Source organism: Equus przewalskii, chromosome 3, assembly GCF_037783145.1.
Source record: "Equus przewalskii isolate Varuska chromosome 3, EquPr2, whole genome shotgun sequence".
Taxonomy (NCBI): Eukaryota; Metazoa; Chordata; class Mammalia; order Perissodactyla; family Equidae; genus Equus; species Equus przewalskii.
In genome coordinates this window covers 112,723,641-112,744,767 of record NC_091833.1, presented here as the reverse complement: position 1 = coordinate 112,744,767, position 21,127 = coordinate 112,723,641, and the positions used below count along the sequence as shown (strand labels likewise).

Sequence of the window (21,127 nt, the reverse complement as noted above, 5' to 3'; positions counted from 1 at the left end):
GCGTCAGCAAAGGTCCGGCTTTTCCCACTCCCTCTGTCGTGCTTCACGGTATTAGCATCTCCCTTAGGCACCTCTGTGCTCTGGCTTCATGGAAGCTCAAAAGCCGCAGCACTTGTAGATCTCACTGAAGAGAGAGGTTCTTTCCTCGTAGGACTCACTAGAATCTTGGGGTTTCATCATTCTCATTGGCTCCAATTGAGTCATATGCCTAGCCTTAAATCCACCCCTGTCTCCAGAGGGAAAGGATGTACTGCTTAGGTGGGTCTACTTAGGACCAGCTCTGCAGCTGGAGCAGTGGTACTTCCACCCATGCACATGGCAGAGAATCGGGCAAGAATGATTTCCAAAGGAAATTTGGGGAGCTATTCTCAGAAGGAGAACAATGGATGTGGGTGGCCAACAATAGATGTACATTGCACTCAAGGTTGTGCCCTCTCACTCTGCCTTAGACAGATTATTGATACTGCTTTGAACCGAGGGTGTCTCTGAAAATGAATTCTTTATTCACTTACTCACTCACTATTAATTGAGCGTCCAGTGTATGCCAGGCACGCAGCTAGGTATTGGGCATACAAACATGAGTGAGACAGTCCCTGGCTAGGAGAAACACATAGTCTAGTGAAAAGACAGACTAACAGGCAAGTAATTAAAGCATGTTGTAGTAAGTGCTGTTATCAAAATATATATGGACACAGAGGTAGGAGGGGCTAAAGGAGGAGAGCTTCACAGGAGAGGTGAGTTTTGAGCTGAGTTTTGAAGGGTACAAGGGATTTCCCTGGAATAGGAAAGGAAGGATGTTACCCCCAAGGCTGTGGTGAACCAAACAAAGTCTTCAGCAGGGGACTGACAGGATCAGGTGTGGATTTTAGAAAGATCCTTCTCCTCACCAGTGGTAGATTTGGTGGAGGTAAGGAGGCGGACCAGTTGAGCTGTTGCAGTAATCAAGTCTAATCAAGACGCATTGAAGGCCTGAGCTAAGCCAGTGACTATAGCAACAGAGGACAGATTCAAGATATATTGGACAGGATTTGGGACTTGTTAGATGTAGGAGATGAAAATCAGTGGTCTAGATGACTTCACGGTTTCCATTGTGGGTGACTGGGTGGTCAAGATGGGTTCAGTTTTGTAGTTATTTGAGGTGCCTGCTGAAACCCAGGGGTCACATGTTTATCAGACAGTTGTAAATACGGAAATGGACCTCAGGAAAGGTTTCTAAGCCTGAGATGTAGAGGGGAGAAGATGTAGAGGGGAGACATCAGAGTGTAAATGGAGGGTGAAGCCTTGAGGAAGGAGCGAGGTTGCCCAAGGGGAATTTCAAATAAGAGGACCTTGGAGTAATTCCTGGGGAGAGGCAACATTTGAGAGGCTGGCAGAGGATGAGTCAGAGAAGGGGGCTGTGGAGAAGTTAGGCATATGAGTCCTTCCAGATAACTGACCTCTTCTTACCTTGGTAACGGTAGTGTCCCCTGGGATGGTTTGTGGCATGGTGGTTAAGAGCATGGACTCTGGGCTCTGCTACTTACTGGTGTGTGACTTGTGGGCAAGTTACTTAACCTCATTCCCTGATCTGTATAATGGGAATAAAGTAGTACCTAATTTTGGAGCATTAGATGAGTAAAACACTTTGAAAGTGCTTGGCACATAGGAATTGCTATAAAGTGTTTGATGAATAGAGAAATCAATAATTGCCTGTGGGGGTCCTGCGTTTGTGCATCTGTCTTTCTCTCTGAGCTCATGTACCACTGACCAATTAATCTGAAATCCAAAATGAGTTTACTTGGACTTAAATAATTTACTCTTCTGAATACTCTGGTGGTTCCAATGCAACAGTACAAGTGTCTGACTTCTTGAAGGTTTTCCAGATTATTTACTGGATTATTTTTTTCTACTGGCTATTAATTTTACCTCTGGCTTTGATGCAGTTTTCTTTATTTTTTCCACACTTCACATATTTTTAAATTGTTCCTGATACCTCATAGCATACAGTTTTCTCTTCTTTCTTTCTTTTTTTAAAATTTCCTTCCCCAGAATCATTCCTAAAGTTCTGGAATGCCCAGTCAGTTGCTCCCCTGCATTTTGGTCAGTTTCTGGCGTCTTACTTTTAATCAGGCTACTTTTCTTATCTGTCTGTAGGAATTGGCAATATTTTCAACTCCTTTCCATTATGGTGAGAAATATGAACTTGCTGTCTTTTCTTCTTCCTCTTCCATTTTCCCAAGTAAATGTCTTGAACCACTGATTAGATCTATGTGCCCACAATAACATAAGCAGGCACGAAGCTTAAATCTGATTTAAAGGAGTATTGTATAGAGTCTGTTACTCCATTAAAGTATTTTAGAATCTAGATTAAAATAGAACAGTATTCAGGGTATGAGTATGTTGCGGAATCTCTAACACTCATCATGAGTGTTCATTTTTAAATAATTGGGTGGGTCACTTTTTTATTTATTATGAACACAAACACTGATGCTAACAACTGACATGTGAAAGGAAAACAGGCGATAGTGATGAAAACCATTTAATGATTAGTGAGGAAACAAATACTGTTTAATGAAAATAAAAACCATGTCTAAAGGGCCTAATGCTGACTTTTGGAAATATAACCATGTTGCGGTCTGTTGTGTACCCTCTGTCCTGTACAGTAGATATTGTTTAAAATTGCTTGGGAACTGGAGCTTGCAATTGTGCGTCTGGAATGTCCTGCAGATAATTAAGTTGTGGTCAGGCTTTGGAAAAATAAAAAGTTCTCGAACTATGATTTTATAAACATGCTACAATAACATTTCTTTATATTTAACAGTTTCTTATAGAAAGCTGATACTCTCATGAGGCATTGATTAAAGGTAAAACATCAAGAAAGAAAAAATATTAAATTAAAACTTCACTTAGGATGTTGACAGTTGGCTTGTAATATTAAACAGATGTCTATGTTCCTGGGGATATTCTTCTTTCTGAACTGAATTGCTAAGTTGTATTTTTTTTTAATGACAACTACAAATTTTTGATCAGTTAATAATTTTAAATGCCCTTTCTACAATCTTCTGTATTCGAACTTCATCTGTAGTTTGAGCCCTCTCAATGATATAATGATCAGTGAAACCTTTGCTGCCTCTCCTAAAGTCTTTCATTTTCTTCTTCTTTCTTCCCCCCTCTTAAAGCTTAACTGGGCTCTTCTGATTTCATGATGCATTCTTGGAGATTGATTCCTTGAAATAATTTTAGGATCATTGGGTGGAATTCTACCCGTTCAGATTTATGTCTGTAGTTTACTTCCATATAAGTTTCACGTTGGCATTTGAGTGCACCAGTTGACCTACATTGTGGTATTGTGTTTGTGTGGTCAATTGTAAAGGTTTCTTGATCCGTCTGTGTAGCAGCCATGCAGATCGGCCTGTACTCTCATGCTCTGGGGCCAAGGAAATGTCAGTGAGGGGACCAAAGGGAGCCAGGCTGTGGAGCAAAAAGAGATTCAGTAAATTCTTCTTTTTACTTGCAAGGATTTTACCATATTAGGCAAATAGCACCGAGTGCAGTAAGGGCAGTGGGGTGGGATGGGGTGGGGTGGAGGGGTGGAGGGGTGGGTTGGGTGGGTGGGTGGCCTTCGGTGAACGGAGAAGTCGGGTTGGATTTTGTAGGAGGAGGTGAAAATACTTTCCATCTTCAAATCTATTTGCAAGACTAGATAAATTGTTCATTGTTGTGTTTGGGCTGATGAAATATTTTAAATTCTGAAGATCATTTTAATTTTAAGTCTGACACGTGGACATCTGAAGTTTTCTGAAAGATGTATTTCACTAGGCAGGAGTCTGATTAACCTGGAAGAGCAGTTTAGTTAGTTTGGATAGATTTATTTATCTTGGAACTATGTATTGTTTGCACAGTCTTCTTTTTGGAATCAGTGTTTTTTTTCTCTGCAGATTCCATTTGGGAAGCTCTGATTTGGGGCCTAAGTATATGGAAGGCATTTCCAATAAACACAAACAAAGGCCGCTAGACTGTCTGAACAAATATAATGACAGATTTTGTCATACAAAACTTTATTTAACCTCAAGAATAATGAATTCATTTTTAGTAGCACACTATTTAAAAGTGACTTTGTTTTTTATGTCTAATAGTAAAAATAGTTTTTAAGTGTCCTATTTCTTAAAGTGTGATTTAGAATCAAAATTTTTTTTTCAGGGGCTGGCCCAGTGGCGCAGCAGTTAAATGTGCATGTTCCACTTTGGCGGCCGGGGTTCGCCTGTTCGGATTCCGGGTGCGGACGTGGCACTGCTTGGCAAGCCATGCTGTGGTAGGGGTCCCACATATAAAGTAGAGGAGGATGGGCACGGATGTTAGCTCAGGGCCAGTCTTCCTCAGAAAAAAGAGGAGGATTGGCAGCAGTTAGCTCAGGGCTAATCTTCCTCAAAAAAAAATAAAATAAAAATAAATTCCATGTGTTTAAAAAAATATTTTTTCATGTAAAAAAGTACATTTTTATATGAAAGGATTTGATGCATATGCATTTCAGGTGTTCAACTCTTATTCCCTAGCTCACTGTTTTAGAATTGTTCTTACTATTTTATTTTTTGTGTGTGTGGAAGGAAGGAGAGCAAATTTCTGTGTACAATGTCTTAGCAGATTTAATCAAATCACTGTCATATTCTTCAAGAAATTTGAGATGCTAATTAGCAAAACCCTTTTGGAAAGAGTTGGGAACACTGAGCTTTGTGCAAAAATACTATATAGGTTTAGCATAATTTGTTACTCCAGAAAGAGCCATCCATTTTAGCTTAAGAATCTGAAAAGCAGTAAAATATATCTGTTAAGGTTTCTATCAGTCAGCTTATTTTGGGGGCTTTGTATTTCATTCCAATTCTCTTCCAATGTTTGCTATAAAGGAGTGTTGTAAATATTTTAAATATGTACATTATATGTGTTAATAATTAATAAGTACATATTAAATAGAGAGTTCTCTCTAACTAGACTTAATAATAACAGATTTCAGTAGGAAATGCTGTTTCATTTTACCATTATATTACTGCATCGTAAGATAACTCTGTGTAAATGATATTCCTTTATAGAGATTTTGGCTCGGCTCACCAGGCCTAGTTTCAGCATTACGCCTGAGTTAGCAATAAGCTGCTGTGATCAGCTACAGTGAATTGTATTAGGCAGGCCTTCTTTTCTGTGTCAGTGTAGTATTGCAGTTTCTCCCGCCCCCAACTCAGGAAAGCATGGTTTTAGTCTTGTTCTTCAGTTTTAATGTTTAATAACTACCAAGGGGAAAGGGAAAGTGGGAAGTTTTTCAGAGGGATGATGATTAAAGAATTAGACCATTTCATCTTTTAAAAATTTCATTTGATTGTCCCTTTTTTCTGTACGGTGTTTGAATCTTCTCAGCTGTTTCACAGATAATGAATTTGGTTCTGTTAAGGAGATGGGAGTGCACTGCTAGTGTTTGCAGCATGTTCGTTCTGTTAACCATTAATAAAAAAGTTACTGATTTGGGAATGGAAGACACGCATTGGTCCCTAGTGGTCTGAAATGGGAAATGCATCTCCTGAAAATTTCATTAGAACTTTCCATAAAGCTTAACGTTTGATTAGAAAGAAAAATGTTAATAATTTTAGGTAGAATGATTGGCTTATTTAAAATATTCTTTGAGCTACAGTTGAAGTTATTTTTTTAATCTCTTATTGAAAATGGATGAACTACATATAAAAACTTGGTACTAGATTAACACCTGTATTTCAAGCCACTTAGAAAATGGAGGAAAATTCTGTAATTGCTTGTGTAAGTGTAAGTGCTACGTAGAGTGAGGAAAACCTGTGAGAAGTTTTCTCTTTGTCATCTCTGTTGACTTTATCGTGCTTAATTTTCATGAAAATAATGTGTTTGTTACTGTGGTCACACCATGAGTTAGCTTTGGCTTATGTATGATATTTTATTGTCCCTGTCCTGGAAAATTATAATAGTTTTTATGAGGAGTGGTTTGTGGGTTCACACAACCCACTTGGAGTGACATTTACTATAATTCTCTTCTAAAAGGACCATAAAACATCATGTAAATTGTTTAAAAAGGAAAAGGCCTTTTTTGAGAAAGCTTAAGGAGAAATCTTTCCAGGCTTTCTTTTGTTTCTTATAGTCAGTTTCATGATTTTAAGCTCATAATTTATTTAAAGCATTAATGTTAAAAAGTAAAGTGCACGTGTGTGTGAGTGCAGATGCTTGTGAGCTAGAGCGAGGCTACACTGGGGTTGATGCAGAATCATGTATATCAAATGCATTATAATCTTTTAAAATATGTTTTCTGTGACTTTGGAAATGAAATTAAGGAAATTAAGGAAGAAAGAGAGGGAGGGAGGAAGGAAGGGAATAAGAACGGAATTAATTTATAGCGTGTATATCTTTTTTAGAAAACCCTTATGCTCTCTTAAGTAGTTGTTGTGTATCCGTAATTGACATTAAGGTACAATTTTTGGTAACCAGTCTTGTGAAACTCATGTTTAAATTTGCAAATAGATTTACCTAAGGAAACTTCCTTTCTTGGCAGTTTTACCATTTCGGTTGGCTTGTTACTCTATTTATATACACCCTGATGAAGAAGGCATAAAACAGCACAGTAACAAGGCCAAAGTTCTGTCATGGTTTTCTGTACAAATGCCTTATTCTGATATTATCTTGCTTCTGTGTATGAGCTCTGTGGAGAGCAAGGTTGAAAATTGTTAATAATTTTCTACAGTATTTACATGGTACTCTGAGCTTCTAGTCACTTAATACAGATATATCTTATGTTTAGCAAATTGTTATAAGAGAATCCATTTATATGAGAAGTATAAAATAAAGGCAGCTGTTCATTTTGCATAAAGATATAACAAATATATAATAGGTTTAATTTTAAAAACTGCTTCCTTAGTACATGTGAGATTATTATATTTGCCACAACATTTTACAGGAGAACTTATAAATAAATGATGATAGCGGTGTTCATGAAAATAGGGATATAAACATTTATCTCTGCAAAATTTTCTCTTTATTCAAATTAGTGTGTTTTTAAAAGCACAAGATTATCTGTGTGGTTTAGAAACTCCTTGGTTTTGTGACAAGAGGAGGTTACAAGTAGATCACATTTATGTATCTTGTAGAGTGTCAGTAAAATTGTTAAATTTTCTTGAACATGGCTCTAAATGTTTTTCTATGAGGACTTCCTATTTATATGTGTAATTTCGTGAACAATATCAACTTAGGTTTTATTATGTGACTAAATTCCCCTTTTCCATATGTGTTAAAAAAAAAAACGCACACAAAACCCACTTCCTAAAACATATAAAAATCTTTTGAAATTTTTCCTTATTCTACATTGTCTTTCTTTTTTATTCTTTTGGTGTTGGGTGTTTGTATTCTATCAGGATCACAGTAGTTAAGGGACGTGAATTTTGGGAATAGAAAATGAAGCTGTAATTGGAAAGGAGATTTAAAAAAAAAGAAAGGAGAGTCTAATGCCGTGCTGTGACGTTATGAAAGGTGGGAATGAGGTGAAGAGGGTACTGATGAGCCTTGCGCTGCTGGTACAGAACAGCCTTTGGACTTCCACGTCTCTTCTCTGGGGAGCTGTCGAATGATTGGGGGCTCCTTTGACCAGGTCCTTAGCCTGAGAATCCACTTTCTCTGCTTAAGTATACTAAGCAAAGAAGACTTTCTGTGGCATTTTAACCGGAGCTGTTGAGTATGCCACAAATTTTTGTAATTAAAAATTTTGTGTCCAGCTTTATTGATTGAATTGTTTTAATAAGAGATATTTGGAAATATATGTACTACGCTGAAGGGACTAAATACCGAATTCTCCAAGTTAGACATTTCCAATATGAATTTATGATATATTGCTATATAGTGACATCACTAGTATTTTAAGTGATACAGAATGCTATCATTAAGGGTTTTCCTTTTTTAGATTAAGAAATAGTTTTTCTTTTTTGTGTTAGCACAGACAACGTAATTCCAAGTCATTTATAGTTATTAAATAAAAATGCATCGGGTTTTAGTCAAGTATGTGTTATCATGTTTTATAAATTATTCAGTCACAAGAAATCTAAACATACTTTGCTTGCATCTTTGTCCAGAATGTTGCTATATTTCCTTGTTTCTGTTTTTCACTTGAGTAGGTTAGAAAATAGTTTTCATGGCCTTTAGATAGCAGTAAATCATTTGTTATTAAATAGTTCAGTTTTTTTTCTTATGTGAAAATCTTTGTCAATACGACCAATTCCTGTTGGAAAAGGGGCACAATTTTTCAGGTTTTTCACCCAAAACTGCAACTTCGGAAAATATGTACGAGATGTAGCAATTAACCTACATGCACATTTATAATACTAGAAAATGGGCAGCTAGTTACATTCAAAGACAGGATCTGATAGGCTCGAATTGCTTAAAACATCACAGTTATTGAAGATAGACCCCAGGGAATTTGAGAAAGCATTTAACAGATGAAAGTGCATTTTGAAAAGTCTGACCTTACAGGCAATCATAAAATGAATCAAAACAGTGCTTTTTCTCCCTGAAATGTCCAGAGCCCATCTGTGTCTAATCCAGTAATTATAGACTGTGTTCAATTACCTTTTCAAACTTGGAGCAGACTGGAGACTAGGCAGTGAGCAAACATGGGGTTTTGTCTAGACCTCAATTGACCACAGTCTAAAACTTGAATTTATATCTAATTTTATTTTTTGTTTGGTTTGATAGTTCTTAAAGATTCATTTTTGCTACTTGGTTTTTACCTTCTTAGACTTGACATATTGCCTTTTCTCATCACAAAGGCTTTTGTATCAGCCCATGGCTTATGCTATAATCAGATGTTTGTTTTCTGAATACTTTTGTCTACAAATCAATAATTTGTACTGGAGGAAAAACTGCATGGGGTTGGGGAGGGGATTATACCCGTGAGTAGTATTTTTTAACAGTAGCCTTTAAAATGTTACTGCTGACCGTAACTCTTTTTTATGTGCTAGGAAAAAATAATTTATTTTCCTCTTAAACTTAGAAAACTATAGTTAAGGTAATTTTCGGTCACTTTGTACACTTAATAAGATGTTTTTAAAAGTACATGTAGACTGCTAAAACAAATCTTTCTCTCTTTTATCAACTATGTCTTACAGTTTTTTTTTTCTCTTTATGCATTTTTATTTCGTTTGCTCCTCAGCTGGTATCCGTTGTAAGATACAGTGTATAGTATTCAAAATCCACTTAAAATCGTTTCTCTTAATAAAGTCAGTTTATGATTTGATGAATCTTTGAGTGAGACTTACCATGAACTGCCACGGACAGTTCAAAATATTTAAATTGTAACTAGGAATCTTGGCAGTTAAAGTATTTCTGAAAACAAAAAACAAACAAAAGATGACCACAGTTTTTAGAATGCTTATGGAATACTCAAAGCTTTTTTTTCCCCCGCATTATTTAGTATTCAAGTCATTCACATTCCAATTAGCATTGGAAACAAATGTTTTGAGGTATTTATTGGATGTAATCATTGCATATTAGACCATGAATTTTTCTAGAAACTTTATGACCATTCCCAGTATGCTATCTTATTTTTTAAAAGTTGTGTTCATTTAGGTCTCACCATCCTTGGGAAGTTTTAAGGATCCTGTCATAGGGGAGAAAAGTAGTTTTATTTGGTTGCACGAGTGTACTTTCTGAGAATTACATGGAGAAAGTGAAACTTAAAGAGGGTTACAAATACCTTATGCTTAATGTTTCTATGAGACATTTGCTCAGGAACATTAGGACAATATGATATCTTTACCTCCTTCCTGTCCCCATGCATTTTAGGATCTTCACAGAGAAGGTGAAAGATTAGTCTTCCCGACTACAATTTGAGAGACCCTTTCGATCCTCTCTCATTCTCTCCCTTATTGAATCCATTTAAAATGTTCTTGATTCTTTCTCCACGCAGTTTCATAGCCCAGCACTCCCTCCTAGCTCCTGCTTTTATTACATAATGTGTGGGCCACTGAAGCTACCTCCTTCATCTCACTTAGCATGGTTTGGATTTTTACATATGTTTATTAACCTGTTTATGCCACTACCACTGGACTCTAAGCTCCTTCGGATCAAAGACTGAATGTGTGTTCTGTTCTCCCATTGTATTCCAGCATCAAACACAATGCCTGGCTTGTGGCAGGCAGTCACTCCTTGTTGACTGAATGATGAATGCAGCGTTAGTCAATGTTGACTAATGTTGAATCTGCCCTACTTTCCTCCCATTCTCCTTGGCTCTGTCACCATCTCCGTATTCTTCTCAGATCATCGAAGCCCCTCCTAACCCGATGCTAGTCCTTCCTTCCATTTCCTTTTGTGCCATTTCATCATGTAGATCTTATTTGCCTCACCAATGACTAGCCATGATGGTGTCCTGCCCCTGAATACCCTCCACCATTCTCCTTTCAGCCATTTTTAAAAAATCATCCACTCTTCAGAAACCTTATTGCTCCAAGCTGTATCTTTTTTTCTTTTAACGTACCTGTCTGCTGTTTGCACTTAATTGAACATGCCCTTGGAGAAGTTATGTTTTTTATAGTTGAGGACATTGTTTTCTGATCTATTGATATAGACTGGTTTGATCTTTTGAGCCATGTTGTTATGGGGCTCGCGTGAGGTCTAGGTATGTGAATGATAGCTAGTATTTCTTTAAAGCGGTTCAGTTTGCTAGTCATTTTCACCTCATTCTCACAATCTTTTTAGGAAGGGCTCCCTGTTTTAGAGATAAGAGTGAGAGACATGGGCTTCAGAGAACCCTAGTTGACTTGACTGAGTCACAAACCCGAAAGTAGCAGTACAAGAATTCGGATCAGGGTTTTGTCGCTCTGAACCCTCTATTCTTTCTGGTACATCAGCATTCTTTGAAAATATAAGTTTTATTTTTTTTAATAAATTCTAGACACACAGAAAATTGTATTGGTTTGTTCATTAATTGAAATGATGCAGCCTATAATTGTGTCTGTTATATCACTTATTGAACTATACTGCAACTGTTGACTGTCTTTCCTACTTTTGTTTCTTAAGGGCACTGGCCATGTCCTGTTCAATTTTCAATCCACAGTGCCTGGTCATAGTAGAAATGCAAAAAACATATGCTGAATAAATACAATGAACCAAGTTGAAAGAAGTAAAAGAAATGCAATCAAAGTATAAATCTTAACTGGTGTAGATAATATACCCTTACTTTTTCAGAGCAGTCTATTAGGCACTGGAAAAATAGTTGGGAGGAAAATATGCTTGCCTTTGATGAGTGTATAATCTAAAAGAAAACAATGGGCTAACGTAAAGGCTATACAGTGTGGTGGTTAAAGAACAGAGATGCAGGAATCCAGTCTGCCTAGGTTTCAAGCCCCAGGTTTGGCAATTTCTAGCTGTGCAATCCAGGCACATTACTTCTGTGTACATCAGTTTTCTCATCCGTGAAATGGTAATTAGAATAGTGCCTGCCTCATAGGGTTGTTAATATATACACTTAGAGTAGTGTCTGGCTTATAGCAAATGCTCAATAAATATTAGCTTTTATTAACATAGACCACATAAGGTTACTGGGCCATAAAGATAGGCATCCATAAATAAACAGATATAAATATACCTGATTGTCTGTAACAATAACAATAAAAATAGTAGATAACACTAAGGAGTTGCTGGGGTGCCTAAAGTGGAGTGAGGTCAGTGTGAGAATGCTTAGTGGAGGAGGTAAATACAGAACATTGAGTATGGGAGAAGAGCAAACCTAGGCAACAATGCATTCACTCAGGAATGCATTCACTCAGCAAAACTTATCCAATATTTCCTGCATACTCTGCCTCGTGGATGTATATGGATTCTACAGGTCAAGTTTAGAGGAGAAAGGTAGAAAGAGGAGCTCCTTGATCCAGGAGCTAAGGACAGTTCCTGGGGTGTGCCCTCAGAGAGTAAAGGATACAGAGCAGAATACCATGGATCCCAAGGAAGGGAGAATTTTGATTAAATAATTGGTTAAGTATCATGCAACAGAGGAAAGACCAGGAGGTTTAACCAGGTTAATTGTTTACCGTGTGGAGAATAGTTTCAGTGAAGAATTAAGAAAGAAGCCAACGGGCTGGCTCCGTGGCTGCGTGGTTAAGGTTCTGCGTGTTCTGCTGCGGTCGCCCTGGGTCCCGGTTCCAATCCCGGGCACAGACCTACTCCACTCATCAGCCATGCTGTGGAGGCATCCCCCATACAAAGTAGAGGAAGACTGGCACAGATGTTAGCTCAGGGCAAATCTTCCTCACACAATTTTTAAAAATTTAAAAAATTAAAAACAGGAGCCAGTCCCATGGCCAAGTGGTTAAGTTCGAGCGTTCTGCTGCACGTGGCCCAGTGTTTTGTCAGTTCGAATCCTGGGCGCAGACATGGCACTGCTCATCGAGCCATGCTGAGGTGGCGTCCCACATGCCACAGCTAGAAGGACCCACAACTAAGAATATACAACTATGTACTGGGGGGCTTTGGGGAGAAAAAGAAAAAAAATAAAATCTTTAAAATAAAAATTAAAAACAGAAACAAAAAAAGAAAAGAAAAAAATAAGAAAGAAGCCAAGTCATTAGGGCTTAAGATTAAATAAATGGATGTGTTGCAAAATGGAAGCCAAGTGGATCATCCATTCAATGTTCTTAGTATTGAAAGGCAGGAGTGAAGGATCCTTAATAGAAATCAGATCTAAATACCATTTAGGCTCTTTCTCTGTCAGCCGTATGCCACAGCCAACTAGCTGAAAGAAATAATTTCATGTTTATTTCTCACTCTAAATTTTTTTAAGTGAGAACAATGATAGAATGAATTTTATTCATGAAATCTGTTTTCCATCGAAGCTGCGTTATCTATTGTGTGCTTGACAAATTAATTGCTTAACTTACACTAGTATTTATGCAACTGCTTTTCCCCCTCTGCAGTGAGAAGACTGAGAAACATTTCTCTGATTTGTATGTCTGCAAGTCTTCCTGATTCATAGAGATTCCTTACAGAAATAATCACTCAATAAACAGTTACTGAAAACTTTCAAGGTGCTGTCTTAATGTACAGGTCCCGGTCTCCTGGATTTTGAAGTCTGAGGGTTGATCATCATGCCTTCTTTAGCCTGGATTCTCTCCCTCTGTGGAAGGTGGGCTCTCTCAGTTCTGCCTCTAGCATTGACTCTTACATATTTGCATGGTGTTCCCCCAGGGCCTCAATGTCTGTATCACACTCCTACCCTCCAGTTGAAATGGAAAGAAATAGTGTCGATTATAAAAGCAGTGATTGAACATCAGTCTTTTAGAAGAAAAGAGAAATTTATGGTTGTCTAATTGCAGCCAACTAGCACGTTATTTCTTTATTAGCAAGGAGACATCCCAGACCTCTGGCTTAGCAGTGAAGATATGAGTGCTGGGTTACTTTTTCCCCATCAGAAGATTAAGAATCTCGTTAGTTATTCCTTTTTGTCGGGTGTCTATTTAAAATGTAGGAATGTGATATTTACTAACATTGGGATTTTAGAGATTTTCAAGTTGCCACATTTAAGTAATCCACTGATGGACTTTGAATATGTTACTAATCCTGTGTGTTGCTTATTAGGGAATGTAGCCCCTAAAACCAACTATAGCACAAAAAGTTCCAAAAAAAGAACAGACAGGACCGTGACCATTAGACCTGACTCCCACGAAGCTGACTCATTGAAATCCCCCACACTTTCCTGTACTGCTTCAAACCTTTTTCTCTGTCCTTCCTTTGATTGTGATTGGCTCCTGGCCTGATAAAGGGGTGCTTCTTCTGGAACAAGGCTGTAATCACGTGTTTGAGCCTATTTGAATGGAGATCACAGATGAGTGGGAAACCCCTGATGAGCTCTGGCTTGCCTAAGGCAAAGCTGAGATTTGAGATCCAGGCCGGAGCCCGCCCTCTTTCTGATTGCCACTCTCAAGGTACAGGTGCTTCTTTAATTAATATAGAACATAATTTCTGGGATTTGCTAATGAGAGAACCAGGGAAGGATTTCCTGTCTCCTATCTCCTCTTAGTGTTTGGGAAAGTCTTAAAAATTTTTAACTTAGACTGCTCCCTTTGTTAAATTCTGAATTGAATTCATTCATGTCCATTTGATGTGTATATTATCATATTCCTGGATTTTATTCTTGAACTCAATTGGAAAGTTTCAAGGCAAACATTTGGTTTTCTGTTAGCCCACAAATTGGGCAATGGTTGTTCAATTATGGTCTTCCGTTGACTTAGACAGAGTCACATGTTATAAGTATATTTTGTTAGTAGCCCACAGAGCATACCAACTGTCAGTCCTTTGTCATGTCTGACTGTGGGCAGTAATATTACAGCAATAGTAATCTTACCAAATTTCATCTGTGGATTACTTAAATGTGTCATTCAGAAATTCACTCTAAAATACATCAGTGACAAAACAGCCAAGCATGGATATCATGTACTCTGCTTGCTCACTTATCCAAGAATTAATAATGGTCTCCCAGTGGACTCAAATGCTTCCCCGAATACCAAGTCAGAAACATGCCTCAAATGTGAAAAAGCAAATTCACTTCAATGTTATGAAGAACTATTAATATCTTGGCTATTTGCTGTATGTTATGCTTATTATTCAGTAATAAATGGTTGTGGATACCTATTATTTTTTTGTCCCCACACCATCCTTCTATCGACAACAGCACCTTCCTCCTTTTGGGAACTGATCTTGCCTCTGACTTCAAACGGGTAGTTTCAGCAGAAGCTGCTGTGTTCCCTTGCAACGTCTTAGCCACTCCAGGTCAGGGACCAAGGGTACGTACCAGACTCAAATGAGGCGAATCAGAATCCTTCCCTAGGATTTTTTAAAAATTGGAATTAGGAAAAAGAGTCATTCATTGTCCAGAGACCTGGCTTTTAACAAACAAAACTCAGGTGCTGTTGGTGGCCAGGTCGCATTGCTGAGCTGCAATGAGAAAATTAAAGCTAAAATGCAGAGAAAAAAGGAATTAGAAATCAAAGGCGTTCTAGAGTAGTTTTAAATATCTGCTTCCAGTTGTTTCAGAGGCCCAGCTGTGTCTTTGCTGTTCGCATGTTTTGATCATTAAACCAGTGGTTCTCACCTGGGCAATTTTCCCTTCAGAGGACCTTGGCAACGTCTGGAGATATTTTTGGTTGTCACAGCTGAGGGGCTGCTACTGGCATCCTAGGGCTAGAGTCCAGGGATGCTGCTGAACATTCTGCAGTACAGGTACCTGCCCCTCCCCCAGTACTTCCCCTACGACAAAGAGTTATCTGGCTCAAAATGTCAGTAAGGCTTAGGTTGATAAGCCCTGAATTTTAATCTGTCTTTCATGTATGTTGGATAACCTTAGTATCCATTCAGTCCCACACCCTCCTCTTTTGGAAAGCTACCTAGAATTGGTTTCTGTTCGAGAGAACCTTGACTAATCTAAGGGTATGCATGAACTAATTGTAAGTGTTGTTTGGTTACTGGTACACAATTCAGTCCCATATTTAAGATTTTCAGCACGTAGCTGACCTAATGTACAGATATCCCATTATCTGGGTTTAGAGGGACTATTGATTCGCCTACCACATAGCTTCAAACGGACATTTGTAGGCTCTCTTGGATACCTAAACAACGTATGTTCCAAACTTTTAAAACTTCTGAAGCAAAACCTATTAATAAATTGCTACTAGGATTGCATCAAAATTATGCTGTCTTCTCTAAGATTTCTTTTGAGATTTACATTCAACTCATGTATCAGGGATGAAACATCCATTTTTAAGAATAACTCCGTGGAGCATAACACTCCCTTCTAATGGCCTTCGTCAGGCATTGCTGGCACAAGAAGCTGCCAGCATCTGCATTAACGTGGGCTGGGGAAGAAAAATTCCTCTTTGAAACTGTCAGAAAGCAGGGTACCTCTGATTCATCTTCTGACTCATTCATGGATTTCTCAATGAAGAAACTGATGAAAAGATGTTAGTGGTGACTTGACAGTGAGGATCTGAGACATTGAGCACGGTCCTGCAGTTATCACCTAGACTAAGAATCAGCTTTAACATTACCTACATTTGACACTAAATCTTTTTTTTTTAACTTCCTTTGATTAATGTTTTTAAAAACCAGGACTGGGGATTATCTCTGTTTCTTTCCCGCTGGCCTCCCCCATTGCTCTGGTGAAACCACAGATAAACTGCAGAGCATTTTGTGAGGCTGAATTCCCCCACCTCTCTCTCTCTCTCCTCTCCTTGGCACATAGTTGACACACAGGCACTCGTTAAATATTTGTTCAAAGAATGATGAATGGTGATCTCCTCCATTCCCACAACTCTATTTGAATTCCAGTAACTCCCCAATTTTTATTTCCAGCTCAGACTTCTCTTTCAAACTCTGTGTTTGACTACTTGCCTGACATCTCTGCTTGGAGGTCTAGTGGACGCCTGGTCTCCTTGCTTTGCGCACGCATGCTGGGTATGCTCCTGTCTTAGGGCTTTGGACTTGTTCCCTCTGCTTGGAACGCCTTCTCCCAGATGTCCGCCTGGCTAACTCGTGCCTCCTCGCGTGCAGACACATCCGCGTATGTCATCTCAGTGCCGCCGCCCTGACTACCCATTGAAAATCACAGCTCACCTCTCCCCCAACAGCTTTCCCTTCTCTCGCTGTACGACTTCTTCTTTCCTCCATGACCCTTATCGCCATCCGACATACTTTAGTAACAGATTGCTTATTGTTTTTTGTTATATGTTATTTTAAACTTTTTTATTTTATTTATTGTCTATTATCTGTCTAGAATCTAGATTGTAAGCAGAGCCATGACCATTCAAATTGGGGTCTTTTGACTCCAAGCTCAGTTTAGTTTTTGTTATAAACCAGCTCCTTTTTGTTGACTTCAGGATGTTCCTGACATTTTGGAATCTACTACCCCTGGTCTTCTTAAATTCTAGGCCCAGTCTTTGCTTCAAAGGAATAAACTTCCTATATACAGTCTACATAATTAGTGATATTGCTTTGTGTTTCTGACTGCAACACAAAAAAACCCTGAGTTGTCACCAAATTTGAAAGTTTTGTTTGGGATGATCTAAAGTATAGGTTACATAGCATACATGAGAGGCAGGAAGGGACAGTCCAAAGAGATGGGCTGTTTCTTTCAGAGCAGCTTCAGTGGGGAATCTGGAGAGGCCCACCTGGCAGACTTACTAAGACACCACAAACAGACAAAAACGAAAAACAAAACAACTGTGTTTGGCATATGAGCCCCAAGTTGAAAATCCTAAAAGCAGGTGCTTTTCACCTGGGCATTTCTACGTCCTGTGCTCTGTGGGGAGTGTCAGCTGTGACCTATTTATTTAATTATGATTCATAATTCTCCTAAGCAGTCACGGGAGGCCAGCTAGTATTTAAATTAAAAAACACCCTGTATTTGGACTCAGAATACCTTTTACATCTGTGTTAGGATGGCCACAGTCATTTGCTCTGAGATCAGCCCTCTGGCACAGTGGCTGATGGATGATAAGCGCGTGGCAGATACAGGAAGCTTGCTTTCCAGGCTGGAATGTAAAGTGCTAGGAGAGTCAGTGTGTATCTTTCTAGTTAGCCTCTTTATTTCTTAATTTTAGCTTTATTTAAAAATTAACGTATAGTAAAATTGACCCTTCTGCTGTACAGTTCTATGAATTTTGATATTATATGTGTATATATGAGTGTGTATATCTGTGTATCTATTCTCTTTTGATATAACCATTTCACAAGCAGGGTACAGAACAGTTTCATCACCCCAAAAATATTTCCCTCATGTTAATGCTTTGTAGCCACACCTGCTCCCCCTCATCCCCACAGTCTGTTCTTCCTTGCTATGATTTTGTTTTCTGAGAGTGTTTGTAAGTAGACTCATGTAGTACGTAGCCTTTTGTAATTGGCTTCTTTTGGTCAGCATAATGCCTTTGAGATCCGTTGGAGACGTGTGTCAGCAGCCCCTCCCTTCTCTATTGCTGAGCAGTCGTCTGGCGTGTGAGGTGCTGCAGTCGTCCACTACCTGTTCCCAGTTTGGGGCAATTATGAGTAGAGCTGCTACAAATATTTGTGGACAGGTTTTTGTGTGAGCGTAAATTTTCGTCTCTCTAGGGCAAATACCCGGGAGTGGGATTGCCAGGTCATGTGGTAAGTGGATGTTTAATGATATAAAAAACTACCTGTGCACAGTTGTTCATAGCAGCATTATTATAATGATCAAAAAGAGAAATAGGGGCTGGCCCGGTGGCGCAACGGTTAAGTTCACTCATTCCACTTCAGCGTCCCGGGTTTGCCGGTTCGGATCCCAGGTGCGGACATGGCACCACTTGGCAAGCCATGCTGTGGTAGGCGTCCCACATATAACGTAGAGGAAGATGGGCACAGATGTTAGCTCAGGGCCAGTCTTCCTCGGCAAAAAGAGGAGGATTGGCGGCAATGTTAGCTCAGGGCTAATCTTCCTCAAAAAAAAAAAAAAAAGAAATAATCCAAATGTCCATCAACTGATGAATGGATAAATAAAATGTAGTATATCCATATTATTTATCCAATAGATATTATTGGATAATAATATCCAATAGATATTATTTGGCAATAAAAAGAAATGAAGTACTGATACTTGCTGCAACTGGATGAACCTTGCAAACAGGCTAAGTGAAAGAAGCCAGTCACAGAGGGCCGCATATTGTATGATTGCATTTATGTGAAACATCCAGAATAGGCAAATCCATGGAGACAGAAAGTAGATTGGTTGCCTGTGCCTGGAAGAGTTGGGGGTAATTGGGGGGTGACTGCTAATGGGTACGAGTTTTGGGGGTGATGACCATGTTCTGAAATTGATTGGGGTGATGGTTGCACAACTTGTGAATATACTAGAAACCATTGAATAGCATACTTTGGGTGAATTGTATGCTATATGAATTATATCTCAAGGCTGTTATTAAAAACATAATAATAGGGGTCTGGCCCCATGGCTGAGTGGTTAACTTTGTGCGCTCCGCTTCGGCAGCCCAGGGTTTCACTGATTGGGATCCTGGGCGTGGATGTGGCACTGCTCATCAGGCCATGCTGAGGTGGCATCACACATAGCACAACCATAAAGGATCTACAGTTAGAATATACAACTATGTACTGGGGGGCTTTGGGGAGAAGAAGAAGAAGAAAAAAAAAAAGTTTGGTAACAGCTGTTAGTTCAGGTGCCCATCTTAAAAAATAATAATCATAATGATAATAAACTGCTAACTTGTTTCCCAGAGTGGCTGTACCATTTTGTATTCTCACCAGCAATATGTGAGAATTCTAGGTGCTCCACGTCCTCACCAGCATTTGATATTGTTGGTATTTTTTATTTTAGCTATTTTGATAGGTGTATAGTGGTATTTCTTTGTTAATTTGCGTTTCCCTGTTGGCTGATGCTGTAGAACATCTTTCACGCACCTATTTGCCTTCTTTAGTGAGGTGTCTGTACAAGGCTTTTGCCAATTTTAAAATTGAGTTGTTTCCCTCCTGTTAACTTTGAGAGCTCTTTATATATTCTGGATACAAGTCCTTTGTCAGATATATGATTGCAAGTATTTTGTCTTAGTCTCCCAATTAGCGTGTCTTTTCGCTCTCTTAAAGTAAATACTTCTTGATGAGTTGCATGTTCTGTCAGGGCTTCCTTGTCTGTTTACTTCTGTACCCTCAGTGCCTAATATAGTATCTGGCACAAAACATATTCAGTTAATATTTGATGGATGAATGAATGAGTTCTGTCTTGCTGATTAGCAACAGATTTTTTTTTCTGAGAGATAATAAATATATAAAAAGTAAACCTGACCAGGTCACTTCCCTGATTAAAATATTTCCTTCCAGTTACTGCTGCAGGAAAAAAAATCTCTAATATAGATTCTACAGCATGGCACAATCCAGGTTGGTTCCTTGGATATTTCCTGTTTTCCTTTGCCTTGTAGCCTTTGCATATGCTGTTTCCTCTGTCTGAAATACTTTCCCTCCCACTCTCTTTGCTGAGCCAACTCCTTATTTTTATGTATTTTTTAGCTCAAACATCACCTTCTTCCACTCATTCTAGACCCTAGGAATATAAGAGTGAACAAGACAGACACAGTCCTTAGCCTCTTGAGGCTTCCCTGTGGTGGCAGAAACTGTCTCTGCACCTCCCCCCAGCCCAGGTTGGGCACCCTGTTTTATGCTCTCATCCTATCCCAATGGTTTTGCCTCATGAAACTTTGTTTAATTGTTTGTAATTATGTGTGTTCAGTGTTTTTCACCGTCCTAGACTGTAAGCTAGTGACCTTGAAACATTTTTGGTCATTTATCACCTAAAAGAATTTGTAAAAACTTGGTAACCTCTCATTCAAACTGACATCCTTCATCTTTCATCACTATTTAAATAGTTGCAAAGGAAATAATTTCCAGTATACCATAAAACTTGACATTTTAAAGTGAAACTTTTTGTCACTCTGTTAAATGGAACCTAAATACTGTATTTGATATGCACCATCATTTGTTGAAAAAAATCTCTGAAAAAACTTTTTTATAGTCATAAATTTTACAACTTTTCTTTTTTTCTTGAACTCGTATTTCCATTTCATTCCCCCACATATTATCCTATCTCTGTTTATGCTTGAAAATCTTTTATTTGATCCTTCTCTCATACTTCCATGCAATAAAAATAGATGTGCAAATTGAAATTTAAATTTTAGAAAACTTTCCAGTGGTGACCAAAAGGCTGTGATTATTCTCTGTTGAGTTATTGTGTTGAGTTACCTTTGCAGTTCTCATTAGTGTACATGGATTACAACAAAAAATACATTCTTTTAGTCAAAGATCCTGTTAAGATGATAGATGGGTTTTTTAAAATAACTAGATCGTGTGCAAGTGGGTGAATACTACTTTTTTCCAGAATATGACTGGGCTCAACATCAGCTCCATTCTTGGTGTTCATTTCTTCTGAGATCTAAGAAACCTTGTTTACGTGAATAAGTGGACAAGAATGGAAGGAGTTTTGTTGTAGCACTGCCCCCCACTCAGTTTTTTGAACTCAGTCTGCTTTACATGCAAAACTGTCAGCAAAACTTTTTAGTGATCTGTCAGATGACAACTCAGATCTTCCATTAATTTT

At 38.5% G+C, this 21,127-nt stretch overlaps 1 protein-coding gene across 7 annotated transcripts in view; it reads left to right on the top strand.

Moving 5' to 3' along the window:
- STX18 (syntaxin 18) overlaps positions 1 to 21,127 on the top strand; it is a 128,114-nt gene that overhangs the window by 18,064 nt on the left and 88,923 nt on the right. Inside the window, exons 1-2 of one of the 7 annotated variants that reach the window (XM_070613260.1) lie at positions 3,376 to 3,472; positions 4,180 to 4,291. The exons of 4 other annotated variants lie outside the window; for them this stretch is intronic. In XM_070613260.1, the coding sequence (XP_070469361.1) occupies positions 3,402 to 3,472; positions 4,180 to 4,291 (183 nt within the window). In that variant the 5' untranslated portion in view covers positions 3,376 to 3,401. Of the gene's footprint in view, positions 1 to 3,375; positions 3,473 to 4,179; positions 4,292 to 21,127 lie in introns of those variants that run through there. 2 more of the 7 variants (XM_070613268.1, XM_070613269.1) reach the window with 2 other exon arrangements.